This window comes from Notamacropus eugenii, chromosome 2 (assembly GCF_028372415.1).
Source record: "Notamacropus eugenii isolate mMacEug1 chromosome 2, mMacEug1.pri_v2, whole genome shotgun sequence".
Classification (NCBI taxonomy): domain Eukaryota; kingdom Metazoa; phylum Chordata; class Mammalia; order Diprotodontia; family Macropodidae; genus Notamacropus; species Notamacropus eugenii.
In genome coordinates, this window is record NC_092873.1 from 311,047,754 (window position 1) to 311,066,921 (window position 19,168).

At 41.4% G+C, this 19,168-nt stretch overlaps 1 protein-coding gene across 3 annotated transcripts in view; it reads left to right on the forward strand.

Annotated features, from left to right (window-relative positions):
• Positions 1-19,168, forward strand: part of MYO1D (myosin ID) — a 395,320-nt gene that overhangs the window by 149,091 nt on the left and 227,061 nt on the right. For all 3 annotated transcript variants that reach the window (XM_072644957.1, XM_072644959.1, XM_072644958.1), the window contains exons 9-13: positions 898-1,043; positions 1,124-1,238; positions 9,043-9,213; positions 15,829-15,899; positions 17,469-17,543. In XM_072644957.1, the coding sequence (XP_072501058.1) occupies positions 898-1,043; positions 1,124-1,238; positions 9,043-9,213; positions 15,829-15,899; positions 17,469-17,543 (578 nt within the window). The remainder of the gene's footprint in view (positions 1-897; positions 1,044-1,123; positions 1,239-9,042; positions 9,214-15,828; positions 15,900-17,468; positions 17,544-19,168) is intronic.

Here is a 19,168-nt window from a genome sequence, read left to right on the forward strand (position 1 = left end):
CTGAGAAAGGACCCAACTTGAGTTTGGGGAACTAGCAGTCATATTTTTGGATTCGCCACTTAGCATAGCTTTTTCTAGATGATCGTGAACTTTAGAAGTCATCAAGCCCAATGCTTCATTTCATAAATAAGGAAACTGAGGACCAGAAAGATGAAGTGATTTGCCAAGGTTCATGTAGCAAGTATGTGTCAGGAGTGAGACTTGAATCCTAGGATACACATGCGCAGTTCATCTGTGTGTGTGTGTGTGTGTGTGTGTGTGTGTGTGTGTGTGTGTGTGTGTGTGTGACCTGAGTTCAAATCCTTCTGCAGTCACTTTCTATCTGTGTGACCCTGGGCAAGTCACTCAACCATGTTCACCTCAGTTTTCTGATTTGTAAAATGAGCTGGAGAAGGAAATGGCAAACCACTTTAGTATCTTTACCAAGAAAACCCCAAATGGGGAAGTCTGAAATGGCTGAAATATGATCAAGCATTAATAAAATGGCTGCTGTGTGTTAGGCTGCTGTGACTACAAGAAAAGCAGAAGCACATTTCCTGCCTTAGAAGAGCTTCTAGTGGAGGAAACAACAAGGCAAGCAGTTGTATGATACAGATTTATGCAGTGTAAATGACAAGTCCTCTCAGAGGGAAGACGTTCCAAGAGTGAGGGACACGGAGCATCACATGTCACTTGAAATAAATAGCATGGAGAAGGTGAAGGGAAGAAAAGTGTAAGAAGGCAGGGAAGGTTAGAAGAGACTAGGTTGGGGAAGGTTTTAAAAGCTGAGCATACTTGTCTACACTCAAGCATACATGAGCTGCAAGGGGCCTGTGACTAAGGTTTAGTTTTGCCAGTTATGATGCAAGAAGACAACTGTCCAGAAGCAGACAAGAGGCAAACATTTTCTTTTCCTAGGCGATCTATGAACGTCTTTTCTGCTGGATCGTCACCCGCCTCAATGATGTGATTGAGGTGAAGAACTATGACACCATCATCCATGGGAAGAACACGGTCATCGGGGTCTTGGACATCTATGGCTTTGAGATCTTTGACAACAACAGGTGAGTCAAGGGAGGAAGTGTTAGATTGGGGTTCGGGGGCTGGGTGCCATGAAAGGTAACTTGTGGCCTCCCTCCTGCAGCTTTGAGCAGTTCTGCATCAACTACTGCAACGAGAAACTTCAGCAGCTCTTCATTCAGCTGGTTCTGAAGCAAGAGCAGGAGGAATACCAGCGGGAAGGAATTCCCTGGAAGCACGTGAGTGAGCAGCACAGAGAGGGACCCTTGGAGGAGGCAGGCTGCTGATGTGCGGCCATGCAGGCATCCTCCCAAGGAGGAGGCAGGCCCCTGCCAAGATCAGGGCCTGCAGTGTGCCTGCAACGGGTGGCTGCAGCTGGAGAGGCCCTCCTTGCTTTTGCCCCTTTTTGAGACTCATTGGTTATTGTAATTTAAAACTGTAGCCATGGGCCTGAAGATATAAGACACACGCGCACACACACACACACACACACACACACACTCTTAAGCTTTAAATGGCACTAAAAGTTTTGGGACACCCTCTAAGTGGTATAATGATGACAATTTTACAGTGTTTTAAAGTTTGCAAAGTATCTTACAAGCATTTTGTCTCATTTAATCCTCTGAACAGCCTTGGGAGGTAGATGCTAGTATTATCCTAGTTTTGTAGATGAAACTGAGGCAAGCAGCAGTTGGTGACTTACCCAGGGTCCTACAGTTTATAAGTATCTAAGGCCACATTTGAATCAGGTCTCTCTGAGTCCAGCATCATATCCACTGTAGCACTTCACAGTCTTGTATATGTTTCAGACTGGGTTTCCTTGTCTTGTCCAAGTTGGAGGATCAGTGGCCCTTCCTAAGCCTGACATCTCTCTGATTGTCTTAGGAGCTTTGACTTGTTTCATTTCTGATCTCAGTCCTTCTTTAAGCAAACTAATCCCCCCCCACTCCAACCATATCAACACCAAACAGTGAAGGCAGCCCATTACAGCTCAGAACCCCTGAGCTCAACAGATACACCAGCTCCACCTTCTTGGTGGCAGGGTTCACAAGCATGTACCAGGCCCAGCTTGTCAATACATTCTTTAGTTGTTGTGGTTTGTTTGTTTTTTTTAAAATTTACCAGGATAATATATAAGCAGAGGTCTTTGTATTAGTTTGGTATGAAGAATTTTGCAGATATTTTTATAGTGATAGATTAAATCCCCAACTAGACATTTAATAAATGTTATTGACTAACAAACTAATGTTCTCCACATATGGTTGGCATGTTTGAATCAGTTGTAGACTTTATATCCAATAAGAACCTTTCACAGAATTTTGTCTTTCATTGGGCAAAAAGGCAGTGTAGTACAGTTGGAAGAACTCTGGGCTTAGCCTTATGTTAGCTTGGAATTTCAATCCCTCCTCTGAAACTTACTAGCTGTGTGCCCATGGGCAAGTCAAATAACTTCTCTGTCCATTTCTTTATCCATAAAATTATGATAATAGGTGTGATATCCACCTCAGAAGACAGTTTTAAGGATTCAGTGTGATCATGTATGTAGAGGGCTCCTTTTGGGGCCACCACCACAACTCCCAGTCTCAGGTTGGTTCCTTCAGCTATCAACTACTTACACCAGGTTCACGGTGCTTTGCAGGTCCACAGTTCTGAAACTGTAGTTCACAAGCCTCTATTAATGCATTTACCTTCAATAGTCAGCTACAGGACACAATTAACTCAAGGCAGAGGCATTCACTGAAATGGCATAGTATGAACCATAGTCACAAAAGATTCCTCCCATGACTCCAGGCCACATTTTCTCACAGATATAGCCATTGTCATTAAAAGAGTGGGCACCCACATAGAGATATTAAAGAACTCATGTGTCCAAGCAACCCAAAGCTCTGGCCCTGTGTGACTGATTGTATTCTGTCCTCACGTCAGGGGAACCCTGGGTACAGCTTCTCTGCTGGTCCCTCCATCGGGCTCCTTGGACATACTTTTCTCCAAAGTTCAATGAGGTTTTCAGCCTATTCTCTGCTGAATGAGGTATCTCCCACCAAGCCAGTTGCTCTGCTACAAGATACCATTTCAAATGAAGGGAGGTAGTAGGACAGAGAGAAATACCCTTCCTTTTGACCTCACTGCACTCTGAAAAAAGAACAAGAGAAAAAGCAAATTATTTTCCCCTGAAGAGCAGGGTTCTTCCTCTCTTGATTTCCTTCTCCTTTCTCAGCTTGTCTTTGCTTTTTCAGTGCCATCAGGGTCATGGCTGATCCATACTCCTGCCAGCCAATGGCTAGTAGCCCTTTAATTCCATCCAGCAGACCCAAGAACTCCTCTTTATAGTGGCCATCAGAGTCTGAAAGCGGAACACACTTTGTCATGTGTGAATAGGCCACTCAAAGTGAGCGGGCGCCACTTGAGATCTCACAAACCATTAATGCAACTACTCCAAAATGGCACCAATAAACTTCACACCTCATTGTCTCTGTCCTTTCCTCTTTCATCCTGTGATTTCTCAAGTAGGTTAGAGAGGGCCCAGCTGATCCAGAGCTTGACTTCCCCCTGCCCTGCTGCATATGTAAAGTGCTTCCTCAGCTACAAAGTACTTGATGATCATAGATTTATAGTTGGAAGGGACCTTAGAGGTCATTTCATCCAGCTTCCTCATTGCACAGATGAAAAGATCGAGGCCCTGAGAGAGGTGAAATGAGCTGCCCCAGGTTGCACAGTCAATGACTGGAAGAGAGGGGCTGGGATCAGCCCCCCCAGGCTTTTTCCTCTTTCTGCCCCACTCTCACCATTGCTCCCCCAGGAGAACCTGTGCCACGATTGCCATTTAAATAAGTCTCCTTTTTCACTTCCCTCCATGGGCTTTCCTGTATAATCTAGTCCCTGACTCATTGAAATTGCTTTCTAGTTAGTTAAAAGAAAATTTTAAGATGCAAATTTTTGCAGGAGACATAATTTATGGGGCACTTGCTTGGAATTTTGCCTGATTGTGAATCTACCCTTGAAAATGATCCATTGTTGGGTTAGGTGGGATGAATAGGATTCATTTTTTTTTCTTTTTTTTTTTTATTACACTTTTAACATTTATTTTCACACAATTTTGGGTTACAAATTTTCTCCCCTTTTTTCCCCTCCCCCCCCAGACCCAAGCTTTCTAATTGCCCCTGTGACCTATCTGCTCTCTCCTCTATCCTCTCTCCCTGCCCTTGTCTCCGTCTTCTCTTTTGTCCTATAGGGCCGGATAGCTTTCTTGACCCCTTAACCTGTATTTCTTGTTACCCAGTAGTAAAAACATTACATTTGGTCCTAACACTTTGAGTTCTGACTTCTTTAGCTCCCTCCCTCTCTACCCCTTCCCCTTGGAAGACAGGCAGTTCAATATAGGCCATATCTGTTTAGTTTTGCAAATGATTTCCATACTAGTTGTGTTGTATAGGCCTAACTATATTTCCCTCCGTCCTGTCCCGTCCCCCATTACTTCTATTTTCTTATGGTCCTTTCCCTCCCCATGAGTGTCGACCTCGTATTGCATTCTCCTCCCCATGCCCTCCCCTTTATCCTCCCCCCCATCCTGCTTGTGCCCCTGTTCCCCACTCTCCTGTATTATGAGATAGGTTTTCCTATCAAAATGAGTGTGCATTATATTCTTTCCTTTAGTGGAATGTGATGAGAGTAGACCTCGTGTTTTTCTCTTGCCTCCCCTCTTTATCCCACCACTAATAAGTCTTTTGCTTGCCTCTTTTATGAGAGATAATTTGCCCCATATAACTTCTCCCTTTCTCCTCCCAATATTTCTCTCTCACTGCTTGATTTCGTTTTTTTTTTTTTTTTTTAGTATATGATCCCATCCTCTTCAATTCACTCTGTGCACTCTGTCTCTATGTATGTGTACGTGTGTGCATGTGTGTGTGTGTGTACTCCCACCCAGTGCCCAGATACTGAAATGTTTCAAGAGTTATAAATATTGTCTTTCCATGTAGGAATGTAAACAGTTCAACTTTAGTAAGTCCCTTATGATTTCTCTTTGCTGTTCACCTTTTCATGGTTCTCTTCATTCTTGTGTTAGAAAGTCAAATTTTCTTTCCAGCTCTGGTCTTTTCATCAGGAAAATTTGAAAGTCTTCTATTTCATTGAAAGACCATTTTTTTCTCCTGAAGTATTATAGTCAGTTTTGCTGGGTAGGTGATTCTTGGCTTCAGTCCTAGTTCCTTTGACTTCTGGAATATCCTATTCCATTCCCTTCTATCCCTCAATGTAGAAGGTGCCAGGTCTTGTACTATCCTGATTGTATTTCCACAATACTTGAATTGTTTCTTTCTAGCTGCTTGCAATATTTTCTCTTTCACCTGGGAATTCTGGAATTTGGCCACAATGCTCCTAGGAGTTTCTCTTTTTGGATCTCTTTCATGCGGTGTTCTGCGGATTCCTTGAATATTTATTTTGCCTTCTGGTTCTAGAATCTCAGGGCAGTTTTCCTTGATAATTTCATGGAAGATGATGTCTAGGCTCTTCTTTTGATCATGGTTTTCAGGTAGTCCCAGAATTTTTACATTGTCTCTCCTGATTCTATTTTCCAGGTCAGTTGTTTTTCCAATAAGATATTTCACATTATCTTCCATTTTTCGAATCTGCGCGGTATGTTCTGAGATATCTGTCTTTCTCGAAAAGTCCAAAGCTTCCATCTGTACCATTCCAGATTTGAAAGATCTATTTTCTTCAGTGAGCTTTTGAATCTCCTTTTCCATTTGGTTAATTCTGCTTTTGAAAGCATTCTTCTCCTCATTGGCCCCTTGCACCTCTCTTGCAAGCTGAGTTAGGCTAGTTCTCAAGGTGCCAATTTCTTCAAGATTTTTTTGGTTCTCCTTTAGCAGGGAGCTGATCTGTTTTTCATGCTTCTCCCTTATCCCTCTCATTTCCCTTCCCAGTCTTTCCTCCACCTCTCTAACTTGATTTTCAAAATTCCTCTTGAGCTCTTCCATGGCCCGAGCCCATTGGGTGGGCTGGGACACAGAGTCCTCGATTTCTGTGTCTTTGCCTGATGGCAAGCCTTTGTTCCTCCCCATCAGAAAGGAAGGGAGGAAGTGTTTTTTCTCCGATAAAGTACCCTTTAATAGTTTTATTTCTTTTCCCTTTTCTTGGCATTTTCTCCACCTAGTGGCCTGAGCTCTGAATGTTCTCCTCACACCCACCTCGCCTCCTGGTCCTCCCAGCCAGCGTTTGGGGACTGAGATTCAAATGCTGCTTCCCGCCTTAGGATTTTTGGCGGGGGTAGGGCTGTTATTCAGTGTTAAATTAGGCTCAGGTGCTGAGGTCAGGGGCAGGGCCGCCTCTCTGGCTCAGTTCCCTCAGGGGGTTTATGCACAGACCTTCCACAATGGATCCAGGCTCCCGCTCGCTTGGGGAGCCCCCGTCCGCAGCCGCCTCTCAGCCCCCACCTCCCGGGGGGGCCCGAGCCTTGGGGGCACCTCACTCCCCTCTCAACCCGCCAAAGAGACTCTCTCACCTATCCCCGTCAGTCACCTGTTGGTGGGGGGGCCCGTGCTGCCGCTGAAGATCCCGCCTCCGGAGCCCTTTCAGATCTGTGCCTCTCGGAGCCGTGGCCGCTGCCGCCACCGCAGGTCCGGGCTGGGCACCGCGTCTGCAGCGCGACGGACCTTTTGCGAGAGGTTTGCTGGTCCCTCTGTGGGTGGGGGGACCCGCGTGGCTGCTGGAGATCCCGTCCCATAGCCTTCTCGGATCTTTTTCTCACGGTGTCGCTGCCGCAGTATGGTTGCTCTCTGCTACCCGCCCTGGCGCCCAGTCCACGGCGCGAAGGACCCCCCGTGAGAGGTTTGCAGGTCTCTCCGGAACAGAAATCTCCCTCGCTCCAATATTCCGTGGTCTCTGGGTGCAGAATTCGCCCTGGGTTAGTCCCCTCTGCCGTTCTGTGGTTTGTGGGTTCGGAGCTATGTGTATGTGCGTCTTTCTACTTCGCCATCTTGGCTCCGCCCCTTCATTTTCTTTTTTAAGCTGAAATCCAGTTTTGGTTTAGGCTCTGTATTAGATTTACAAACCCCAAAGCCTGTACCCTTATAGCATGGCCAGTAATGACTACCCAGCCCTTTTCTAAGGTGGAGGCAAGAAATTTCAATTTGGGTACTTTGTAAAGAAAATAATAATAATAACAATCTGATGTTTGTTATAGGGCTTTATAGTTTTAAAGAAATTCCATGATAGCCAATATTTCATTGAATTCACAAAAGTCTGATGACAGAGAGCAAGTACTAACCACCACCACCACTACTACTACCACTACTACTACTACTACTACTACTACTACTGCTACTACTACTACTACTACTACTGCTACTGCAAAGAAGAAGAGAAAGAGGAAAAAGAGGATGGCATTCTATAGCCCTTTATAAATGTTGCTGCTGATAGAGATGAAGATACTCTTTAAGAAGGTCTATATAAATGCCAACTGTTCTTATTACTATTTTATTATTATTATTGTTACAAAACACTTTAAAATATTTTACCATGTCTCTAGGGGCAACTGTGTGGTTCAGTGGATAGAGAATCTGGCCTGGAGTCAGGAACACGAGTTCAAATCTGACCTCAGATGATAGGAGCTGGGTGACTCTGGACAACTCAATTTCTGTGTGCCTCAGTTTCCTCATCTGTTAAAATGGGGGAAATAATAATACCTACCTTCCAAGGTTGTTGTGAAAGTCAAATGATATTATGTGTCAAACACAGTGCCTGGCATATGCATTGTATAAATGTTAGCTACTGTTATTATTTTATAACTGTGGACAACCTTCACAACAACCTTGAAAGGTAGATGCTACTATTATCCCCCTTTTACAGGTGAGGAAATTGAGGCCAACAGTGATTGAGTGACTTGCGCAGGGTCACCTAGTGAATGGCCTGAGGGCAGTCTTTCCTGACTGCAGGTCTAGCACTGTGTGCGCTATGATTCTCCTAGAGACTTAGCTGTCATTTGAATCTTTATCTATGATTAGATAAGGGCTGTGACCCATTCCAAGGACAATAGACTAAAACCCAAGTCTTGTGACATCCAACTAAGTGCTCTTTTCACTGTACAGCACCTTTTAGGTGTGTCAAAGTAAGAGTTATGGGGAGAAAAAACAAGTAAAATTACACTTTTAAAAGTTCTCTCTCCTCAAACTCTCTCATTGAGCCCACTCTGAATAGGCAAGAAATGAGCCATGGCTTCAGAGGGCACTGTCTAGATTCATCTTTTTTTGCGGGGGTCCTATGTGTACTAAACTTATTTAGAGAAGTCCAGTTCACCATTTATTCACACACATATACATACACACAAACATCATGGGATCATAAGTGTAGAACTAGAAGGAATCTTTGTATACATGAAGACCTTAGACCTGGGGAAATTAAAGGACTTGCCCAGGGTCACTTGGGTCATCAGGATTCAAACCCAGGTCCTCTGACTCCAAATCCAGCACTAGGTGGCACAGTGAATAGAGAACTGGATGCAGCATCAGGAAGACCTGAGTTCGAATTCAGTCTCAGACACTTCATTAGCTGTGTGACCCAAGGCAAATCACTTAACCTCTATTTGCCTCAGTGTCCTCTGCTGTAAAACAGGGGAAAGAACAGCACCTCCCTCCTAGGGTTGTTCTGAGGATCAAATGAAATTATTTGTAGAGCACTTAACACAGAGTCTGGCGCATAGTAGGTGCTTACTAAATGCTCATTCCCTTTGCCCTTCCCTCTTGTTTTTGCTATTCTGTAACGCCTCAGTATTTTTTAACAGTATATTTTTTAGTCTATTCATTCGCGCCCAAGACTTTGGTTATAAGGTTATAATTTTGTTGTTGTATTCAGGTAAACATAAGTTCTTATAAATGAATTCTGAGGTAATTTCACCCACCCCTCTGATTGCTTTTCATTTGTTCGCCATTTGTTTGCTTGTCTGTGCTTGTGCTTTATTGGCTTGTCTGCTTCCTCTTTTCTCCTCATCTCTTGTTCTTTAAAGCCAGAGAAGACCCAGAAATCTCTCTACTCTCTTGTATTCTACAGATTGATTATTTTAACAATCAAATCATCGTCGACCTGGTGGAGCAACAGCACAGAGGGATCATTGCCATACTGGATGATGCCTGTGTGAATGTGGGCAAAGTGACTGATGAAATATTCCTGGAAGCCCTGAACACAAAACTGAACAAGCATGCCCATTTCTCCAGCCGGAAGGTAAGAGGTTTCAGGAGATTTCCTCCATTCTTTTCATCTGCAACAGTTTCCTCCATTATTGACTTCGTTAAATGGCTTAACACACTTTACAATAGGGAAAAGGAGGATGTCTATACACATCTACTCTCTGACTTGATACTGTACATAAATTCTTTCTGGGGTTTATTTGTGACTGGATTAATAATCAAAAAATCCAGGAGAGGGAGCTCTCGCCTACTCAGTGCTTCAAAATCCGGGAATGTGAACCGGATTCTTTAGAAATTATGATGTCATTTATAACCAATAGGTGCTGACTTCTTGCCCATGTGACAAGGCTTTTTTTTGTTTTTTGTTTTTTTTTTTTACTCCTGCATCCCCTAGCAGTGTCAGTGAAAATAGCATATGTCCTTGATGTATTACTGGGATGTGAGGTTTGGTCCCAACTGCTACAAAATGGATTGGATTTTCAACACAATTCATTCTTGTAGGGCTCTAGGCATCCTTTCTTTCTTAAAAACAGAGGTATTGCCTCCAAAGAGGAAAAGACCTTTTCTTCCCTGAGTGCAGAGAAGAGAAGCCTCCTCTATGTGCATTTTTTTCACATTTACACTTTGTGATGTGGGCAGATTGCTCTTCTATGTTTTGTGACATTGTGTTATCCAGCCCAAATGCTGCTCTTGCATTTCTTGTGTGACAGGGTTCAAGAAAAATCCTCTTTTGTCTCAGGCTGTGTGTGATAAGTCACACTGTACACTGTGTGCGAGAAGGAGCCCTTGGTTCATTTTCCTCTAAAAACCTGTTCCTTTTCTTGACTTCCTTATTTTTGTTACTGGTTCCGCCATCTATGATGCAAATGGCTTCTGAATCATCCTTGATTCTTCTCACTCCCTTGAGATCCCTTTTCTCTTCTAGAATGTTAGCCTCAGAGTCAAGAAGCCCTGGGTTCAAGTCAGACACCAAGTGGTTGACCCTGCACAAATCTTGCCTAAACCTAATTAAAAAGTTTATAGGGCAATAGTTAACAAAATAAATAAAGGTACAATAAAACATAGATAATGATAATATCTGGTTTTCTAAGTGAATATGTGCCCTTATATGCACTTTACTGGCCCTATTTCTATTTGAGTTTGAGACCACCACCCTAGACAACTCTTCTAAGACTATAAATTGTAAATTCACAGTTTCCTTCATCAGAGTTACTAATAATAAGGAAATCCCAAGTCTGAACTTTCTTCCTCCTTCCTCAGCCTAATAATCATATATCATACATAAATGGATGGAGAGACTGGAGGTTAGGAAATCAATTAGGAGGCTACAGCACTGGTTCTGGTGACAGAAATTAATGGCCTGAATAATGGTAGTGGAAATGGCAAACAAAGAATAGATTTGAGTGGTATCAGGAGACAGAATTGATAGAATATGGTAACTAAATGAATGTGAGGAGAAAAGAAGAGAAAGGGAGAGAGAGAAAAGGAGTAAGGACAAATGGGACTGAAGTTTCAAAGATAGATGACTGGAAATATTTTGATGCCATTAGCTAGAGGCACCTTGATGGCTGGTTAAGTAGATAGAGCACTGGACCAGGAGTCAGAAAGACCTGAGTTCAGATCTGACCTCATAGCTATGTGACTTTGGGTAAGTCACTTAACCTCTATTCGCCTCAGTTTCCTCATTTGCAAAATGCTAATAATAGCACCTACTTCTCAGGGTTCTTGTGAGGCTCATATGATATAATATTTATGAAGAGTTTTGTAAACATTAAAGTGCTAGCTATTATCACTAGCCAAAACAAAGACCAGGAAGAAAAAGAAGCAGGTTTCCTGGAAAAGATCTTTTTTTTTTTTTCAGTTTTAGAAATACTGAATTTGAGGTGTTAGTAGTACATTCGGGTAGAAATGACATTTAGCCCTGTTGGCTATGCTGAGTTTAGAATTCAAGAGAGTTCAGGGCAGGAGATAAAGATTTCATGATCCTCCCTAGAAAGTTGATAGCTAAAGTAGTGGGAATAGGTAACATTAAAGGAGGGAGTAAGAGACCAAAAAAGAAAGGGACCAAAGACAGACTCATGGAGAATGCTTGTATTAAGCAGATAGAAAGTATAAGAGGAGTCAGAAGACCAGATAACCAGGAAAGGACAATGTCATGAAAGACAAGGGAAAGGAGAACGTCTTGAGGGCAGCCCACAAGAGCAAACGTTGGCCCTTTTGTTAGTTAGCTCTCTCCCTTCCCAATATCATGTATAGATAGTTACCTGTCACGCCCCTCTCCCCAGCAAATGGGATGATGGTTTGTTGTTGTGTTGCACAGTGCCCTGCAGTTTTGGGATTGTTATTTCAGGCCTATGATTTCACTGGTATAAGGACCTCTGAATGAGAAAACTCTGCTAATCAGATCAGCTGCTGTTCTTCAACTAGCTCAGAGAGGGGCACTGAGAGGTTAAGTGATTTGCCCATAGTAGATGCTTAATAAATGCTTGTTGAATTGCATTGGATTGGATTGGAAATTCTACAGCTAGGTCAAGGAGGACAAAGGCTTAGGAAATTGGATTTGAAAATCAGTGATCATTAGTGACTTTGCCAGAGCAGTTCCAGATGAAGGATGAGAGCTAGAAGCCAAGGAGGAATGTAGATTGCCCTTTCTGTAAAGCAATAAAGAAGCTTTTATTAACCTTATACTGTGTGTTAGTCACCATGCTAAGTGCTAGAGATACAAAGGAAAAATAGGAATAGTCCTTACCCTCAAGGAGTTTATATTTTAATGGGAGAAACAATGTGTAGCTAAGTGGCTACATATAGGTTACATACAAGGGGAGGAAGGGGAGGACATGGGGAAAGATCTGTAGAATTCGATGCTTGAGCTTAGTTTTGAAGTAATTCAGGAATTCTGAGAAGAAGAAATAAAGAAGGCTAAGAGAAACAGCCAGTGCCAAGTTATAGAGATGGAAAATAGATCCTATGGGAAGAATATAGGCCAGTATAGAGTGCAAAGAAGGCAATAATGTGTAAGAAGACTGGAAAGGTTGAAAGCACCCAGTAATAGGGAGGCAACTAGGTAGCACAGTGGATAGAGATCTGAACCAAGAACCAGAAAGACTTGAGTTCAAATCCAGCCTCAGACATTGCTATATGACCTTGAGCAAGTCACTTAACCGTTGCCTGCCTCAGTTTCTTCATCTGTGAAATGAAGATAATAATAGCAATTATCTCTCATGGTTGTTGTGATCGAATAAAAAAAATTTGTAAAACATTTTGCAAACTTTCAAGCAGCATGTAAGTGTGAACTGGTATTGTTATTGTTCATAGGCAGCTATTGCAGTTGCTGAACAGGGACGGGGTGGAGAGAGTTAAATTATATGGTCAGAGCTATGTTTAGGAAAATCACTTTGGCAGCTATGTAGAGGATGTATTCGAATGGGGAGAAACTTGAGGCAGGGAGACCAACTGAAAGCTAAGGCAATCAAACAGCAAGTAATTTATTAAATGCTCTGTGACCAACGTTGTACAAAGTGCCAAGGATATAAATACAACCGTCTAGAAGTCTGGCAGTGGAGGGAGTGGCTTGGATTATCATTCGCAACGAAAAAGAGACAAGAGATGGGACACAGTGAAATTGAGGGAAATTTTACAATTTTACTTTTTAGGATAACTTCAGAAAAAAAGAAGTAGTAGTTAGTTAATAGAGAAAGATTAAAGATAAGCTGATTGATGGCACCAGATTCCAGAAGAAATGGGAGAAGAGGAGATAGAGGGTCCAGGTAGCCCTTCGTTAGGAGAACCCCCTCTTTCTCTGAGATAGAAGAGGGTGGGTGAAAATAGAACATTTTTGAGGTGTAGAGAAGAGGAATTGTGGGGAGCATATGATCTCACTCTTGATCAAATACAACAGGAGTTGAAATTATCTGGGAGTAAGAGTTAGGAATTAAAACTTGAGCATAAAATTTGGAGCAGGCAATTAACTGTGGGTGATGAGATAAGGAATAAAGAAATTGATAAAAAAAGGATTGCCCAGCAGCAGTGAGAGGCCCAGTCAATTGGCCAATAACTATTTATTGAGCACTTTGTATATTCTAGGCATTATGCTAAGCACTGGAGACACAAAAAAAGGCAAAAGACAATCCCTGCTCTCACTCAGTCTAAAGGGAAAGACAGCATGTAAATGACTACATACAAACAAGATATAGACAAGATAAATCAGAAATGATCAGCAGAGGAATTTAGATAGTCTAACAGAATGTTACAATTAACAAAAAACCTCAATTCTCCACTTTTCAGCATGCTGGAGACAGAGCAAACTGGAGAAAGCAGATGGTGGAGTTTGGGCATCAGTAGTGTGTGGAAATGGCATTAGGTCAAGTAACTAAAAGGTCTGAGGCGCAAACATGGCTGTTTTGTTACTACATTGTTAAATTACTTCAACAGATCGTACATGGTGGAAGTTTATGGTTCCAAATACAAACTTCTTTCTTGTTCATCTTTGTATGTTGGAACATTTCTGTTTGTTGATGATTCTAATTTCATAATTTTTAAAAAAAAGATTTTTTTATTAAGGGGATTTGTTCTGTGAAGTTTGGATTTAGTCAAAGGGCTGCACTTGAAGTGCCAGAAGGCCACATGGGGTCTCAAGGATGCAGGTTCCCCACCCTTCGCTAGGGTGATAGAAAGAACATCATTAGAATGACCAAACATGGAGGTCTGGGGTGAATAGAAAAGTAAGAAGACAGAAAGGAGTTTCCAAAGTGCTGTTTTCTGGGATTTGGGCCCAGAAAAGATAATTTAGTATTAAGAGAATATTTGAATAAGCTTCCTGTTGAATTATTCTATGATTTTTTTGGTTTGTGCCAAGCAATATCATATTTTAAGTTACTAATTAGCTAGAGTCAAGGACAAATTTTTTTAAGAAGCTTTAATCCTCCAAACATTTGTTTCTGGTTTAATGGAGATGTCATGGAGATGACCACAATCAGCCTAGTAATCTATGAAATGAATGGTTGGGATTTTAAAATATTTGACAATATGTAACTGTTATTTATTGTCACAGACCATGAGAAGAACCAAAATCCAAACTATCCAACAAAGCCTTGTCCATTCACATTGGTTAAGACTGATTTAAATGGTCTGGGAGAATCTTCCAATTCTCAGTCCTCTAGAAGACTTTTAGGAGACATGGATATTATATGAACATAAGTGTCTGATAACTTTGTGCAGTTATGCCTTGTTAGATGAGCTCATTAATGGATTCCTCATTGGTCCCAGGACCAAGTAAATGAAGCCATTCAATAAGGGATAATTACCCAAAGTTTTGGAGACCTCTAATGAGCCATAAAATACATTTACAGATAGTAGGTGTGCATGTGAGCATGAGCAGGCTTCAGCATATAACCAAGAAAGAATTCTAAAGAGCAAGATTAAAGAATGTCATCAGCAAATTTTATGGCAGAAAGAAATGATGGACTGGCCATGTGGCCAGAGTGAAGGATTCCAGGCAGAGGCAGAATAGCATGTTCTGGTCATCCAGGGGCACAAATTGGACAGATGATGCACTCCATGTCTCCCGCCACACAATTCCAGTTGGGCAACGTGACTTGGAGGTCCTCCTGTCAATGGAAAAGTCTTTGGCCTCAAGGAATGGAGGACAGCCATTTCCCTCTATTACTCCCTGGAAAGGGGCAGATTCTCTCGTGGGACAAAAAACCATGCTGAAATTCTTCTACCCCACCTTCAGTAGGAGACACCTGTACACTCCAAGGGAGACCACCACACCCCACTGTTCCCTCACTCTCCAGGGAAGGTGGCGGGAAACTATGGAATGGACATGGGGCTTGGCTACCATATGTAGTAATATTAAGTATGTGGTTTTGAAAAATCTATAAGATCTCTCATTGAATGTGTGTATAATTATATAGATGTATGTGTGTATGTACATGTATGTATGTGTATATGTATACATATGTATACACATGGATAGTTGATGGAAGAGATGGAAAGGAATGAGATCAAGGGGTGTAGGTTGAGGGTTTAGCTTTAGCAAGGAAGAAAAACCTGTGCTTTGGAGATACTGTTAAGTAGGAAAGTATTTGTAAAGATTCAGAGAGGTTTTGTGACGTGGGGGGAAGTTGAGAGTGTTAATGGTATAGATCTCAGTAAAGTAGGAGGTAAGGTCATCTCTGAAAGGATACAGGGGGTTAGAGGCATAAGGAAAATAGAGAATGTTAAGAAGGGTGCTTATGGGGAATCACCAAGAAATTAGTAAAATGATTATTAAATGATAGCAAGTACCCAGATGTAGTTAATTCAGTAGCACCAACTATGTGAATCCCCTAAAGGCAGGTTTTATGTCTATCTCCAGTGTTTGGCAGACTGGGAACCAAGATGTGGGTAATAAGTGTCCCACAGGAATAAGACTTATTGAAAGACAGGTAAAGTGATAGATCAAGGAGTGAGGGAATCTAGGAGACAGGAGCATCATTAAAGTGGCTGCAGAAAAATGAGTAAGGTGGCACTGATGGACCAGAAAAATGAGAAGGCAAATAGGGAACAAAGGAAATGTTTATCATTTCAGTGTCAGGGTGGCCTGGGTTTTTAGGGAAATGGAAATGTATTCTTTTTAACTGTATCCAACTTTTTTTTTTTTTTTTAGCTCTGTGCCACAGATAAGACCCTAGAGTTTGATCGAGATTTTCGAATTAGGCATTATGCTGGAGATGTAGTGTGAGTATATTTTATTTCTGTAACAACCTTTTTAATGACTTGATATAGAAAATATAGCTAGAGGAAATCTGTTCTAAATTACTCACTTATTCATTATAGTTCCTCATTCTTTTAAAATTTAATTGCATTTTTGATTTAATTGCATTTTTTTTATTATTCCAGTCTGAATTAGTTGCTAACATTATATAGGCAGATACAGGTTGGAGATATTAAATCTGGGAAGCTTTCTGCAGAGCATCAAGCCTTAGGCATGGATGCTGTGGTCTGCTGGATGGTCTCTCTGCCTCAAATCTCTCCTTACTATAGCCCATCCTCCATTCAGCTACTAAGGTGCAGGTTGGAGCATGTCACACCCCCTACACAATGGAATCCAGTGGTCCCCTGTCACCTCTGAGATCAAATATTCGGTCTTCTGTTTCACATTGAAAGTTCTTCATAACCTGCCCCCTTCCTACCTCTCCAGTCTTCTTACTTTTTACCCCTGCACACATTCCATGGCATGCTACAAGGGTTCACACATGACTCTCCCTCTCCCCTGCCTTTTCACTGACTGTTCCCATGGCTGGAATGCTTTCTTTCATCACCTCCTCCTCTTCATTTTAATGGTGTTCTTCAAGTCTCAACTTATATCTTACCTGCTTCAAGAGACCTCTCCATTATACAAATTCTCCTTATTCCCTCACTCACCATTCCCAGAGATCTGGTCTCCACCTAACCCACCTAGTTCGACCTCTGAGCATGGCATCTCTAACTACCAGCAGTCTGATTTCCATAACACCGTTTCATGAGAACAAGTATGTGAAATATCAACCATGTCTATGTTCTTGGCTTTTCTTTTTTTCAGTCGTCATTCTCTTTGACCTCTATGCAGGTTTTGACACTGCTTAAAACTCTCTACTTTTGCCTGATGCTATCAGGAAAATGCCCTCCCCAAATGGGAGCATCTGGAGAGAACTTTCTATATAGAATCCTTCATCCATTTGAAGATTTCATAGCTCATCCTTCATGGTGCCACTGGCAAGCATGGTCTCCTTGTTTTACACTCTGCCTGATACTGAGATTCTGAGTTTCAATCAGGAAATTATCCCTGATGAGGCATCTATCAGAAATCTTCTGTGATTTTAAAATTTTCATGTGAGGCATCTTGTCTGAAGAGTATCCTTAAGGCTATCTTTTGTTCTCTTGAATTAAATGTTAAATTTTGTATTTTAATTGACAACAATAAAAAGAAACTCTCCCCTCGACTTCTGGGACCCTATACTACACTAATTCTGCTCCTCTCATTCCTTTGGGTTAAAAATGAAATTATATAATATTTGTAATATTTATAAAACTTTTAGCACAAAACTTGGCACATGGTAGGCACTTAAGTGCTTATTCTTTTCTGTTCCCCTTTAAGAACAAAAATTACTCAGTCATAAAGGTTGAATGTGGTGATTCCTTTAGCCTGTTAGTGAGCAATTAATGAGTTTCAGTGATGACTTAGAGTTCTTAGACTACTTGTAGACAAGTTGGAAGGGGGCACTTCCCTAGGTCTGCTCAGTAACTCTAATTTCTTTTCCTCATTAGCTATTCAGTCATTGGCTTCATTGACAAAAACAAAGACACCTTATTTCAAGACTTCAAACGCCTCATGTACAACAGGTAGGGTTCACATTTAGTCATGTTTTGTGAATCCATAACAGAGGATGTTATGTATTGTTCTCTGAGGATAACTGATTCTGGGAAAAGATCACTTTAATCTGGGGAGAATGATTTTAGAGTAAATAGTATGGGGGAAGGTTTCATTGGGACTGTGAAAATAAGTTTGTTTTCTCTTTCATCTAATAAAATTAGGTTTTACTTACAACTCTGAAGTAATCTTGGGAAGATTGAATCATAAAGAATGAATCAGTGTTGATTTTTTTTTTGCTACAATTTTTCTCTCAAAATCGGGTGCTGGTACAACGTGTGATCATCCCTCATATAACATTTAACATTTGCAAAATGATAATGAATAAGGTCATTGCTGAATAAATATTTGGCAACTCAATCAACTTTTCTGGAAATTTCTTTTAATTATTTGATGTTCATATCATTCTCTTTTTAGCTGGCACAGTTGAATAGGCAGAGACACAAGTGTTAAGTTGGGAAGGATGTTTAATTGGAAACTTTATTTTAGCAGTGGTCGGTTCACCTGTGAATATTTCTATGGTATGGTGGCTTTTCATTCCCAATGAGACTTTACCCCAGAAGATAGTATTATAGTGCATAGAGAGTGGCCAGGAAGTTGGGAAAACCTGGTTCAAGTCATGCCTCTGACCTGTGTTGACTTTGTGACCCTGGACAAGTCATTGACCTAGTTTGTGCTTCTGGCAGACCTGACTCTTAAGACACAGGGGAGTTGCTCATCTGGTTTGGGAGGAGGAATCTCCTCTCTGGAAGTCTTTCTCTCTTAATGCAGTCACAGATCTAGACCAAAAAATAAATTGCTCTGGAACTCCTGTAAGCTCCTAGAGAAAGAAGGATCTGAGTTCAAATCCTACCTCAGACACTTACTAACTACACAACCTTGGGCAAGTTACTTAACCTTTCTTTGTCTCAGTTTCTTCATCTGAAAAATGGGGATAATAATAGTGCCTCCCAATCAGGGTTGTTGTGAGGATCAGATGAGATGATATTTGTACAGCACTGGACACAGTGCCTGGCACATAGTGGGTACTTAATAAATTATAGCTGTTATTATTGTTAGTATTCAGATAACAACGAAGGCCTAGATATGCATATGTGAGAACATGGATGTGGCAGTGGTCATTTCCAACAAAGTTTCTTGTTTGATCGACTACATTTAATTAATGGTGAAGTGTCATTTGAGAGCTTATGTCTGTGACATAGTTGAAATATATTGCATTTGAGTTTCTATTTGGAAATTACATAGCACTTTCAGTGACCTCAAGCTTCTCCATGAAATAAAAGGCCATCTTTTTTAATATCCCTATTCTTCCAGTGATGTGGTAAGGCCAGGGATTATGCAACATCACAATATAGGGGAAAAAAACCAAAATTGTGCTTCATCCAAAGATCTAGGCAGAGATATGTGGTGAGTGGACATAAATTGGCTCTGGCAGATTACCAACAAAAAGGTATATGACAAAAAGTAGCATATAAGATATTATCAGAGACTTGTGACCAGAAAATCCAGTGGGGCAGTATCACACACAAAAATGCAATAACATTGGCAGCCAGCATGCTGTCTTAGTTCCTACATTGTGTCATGAGCCAGCCAAAGT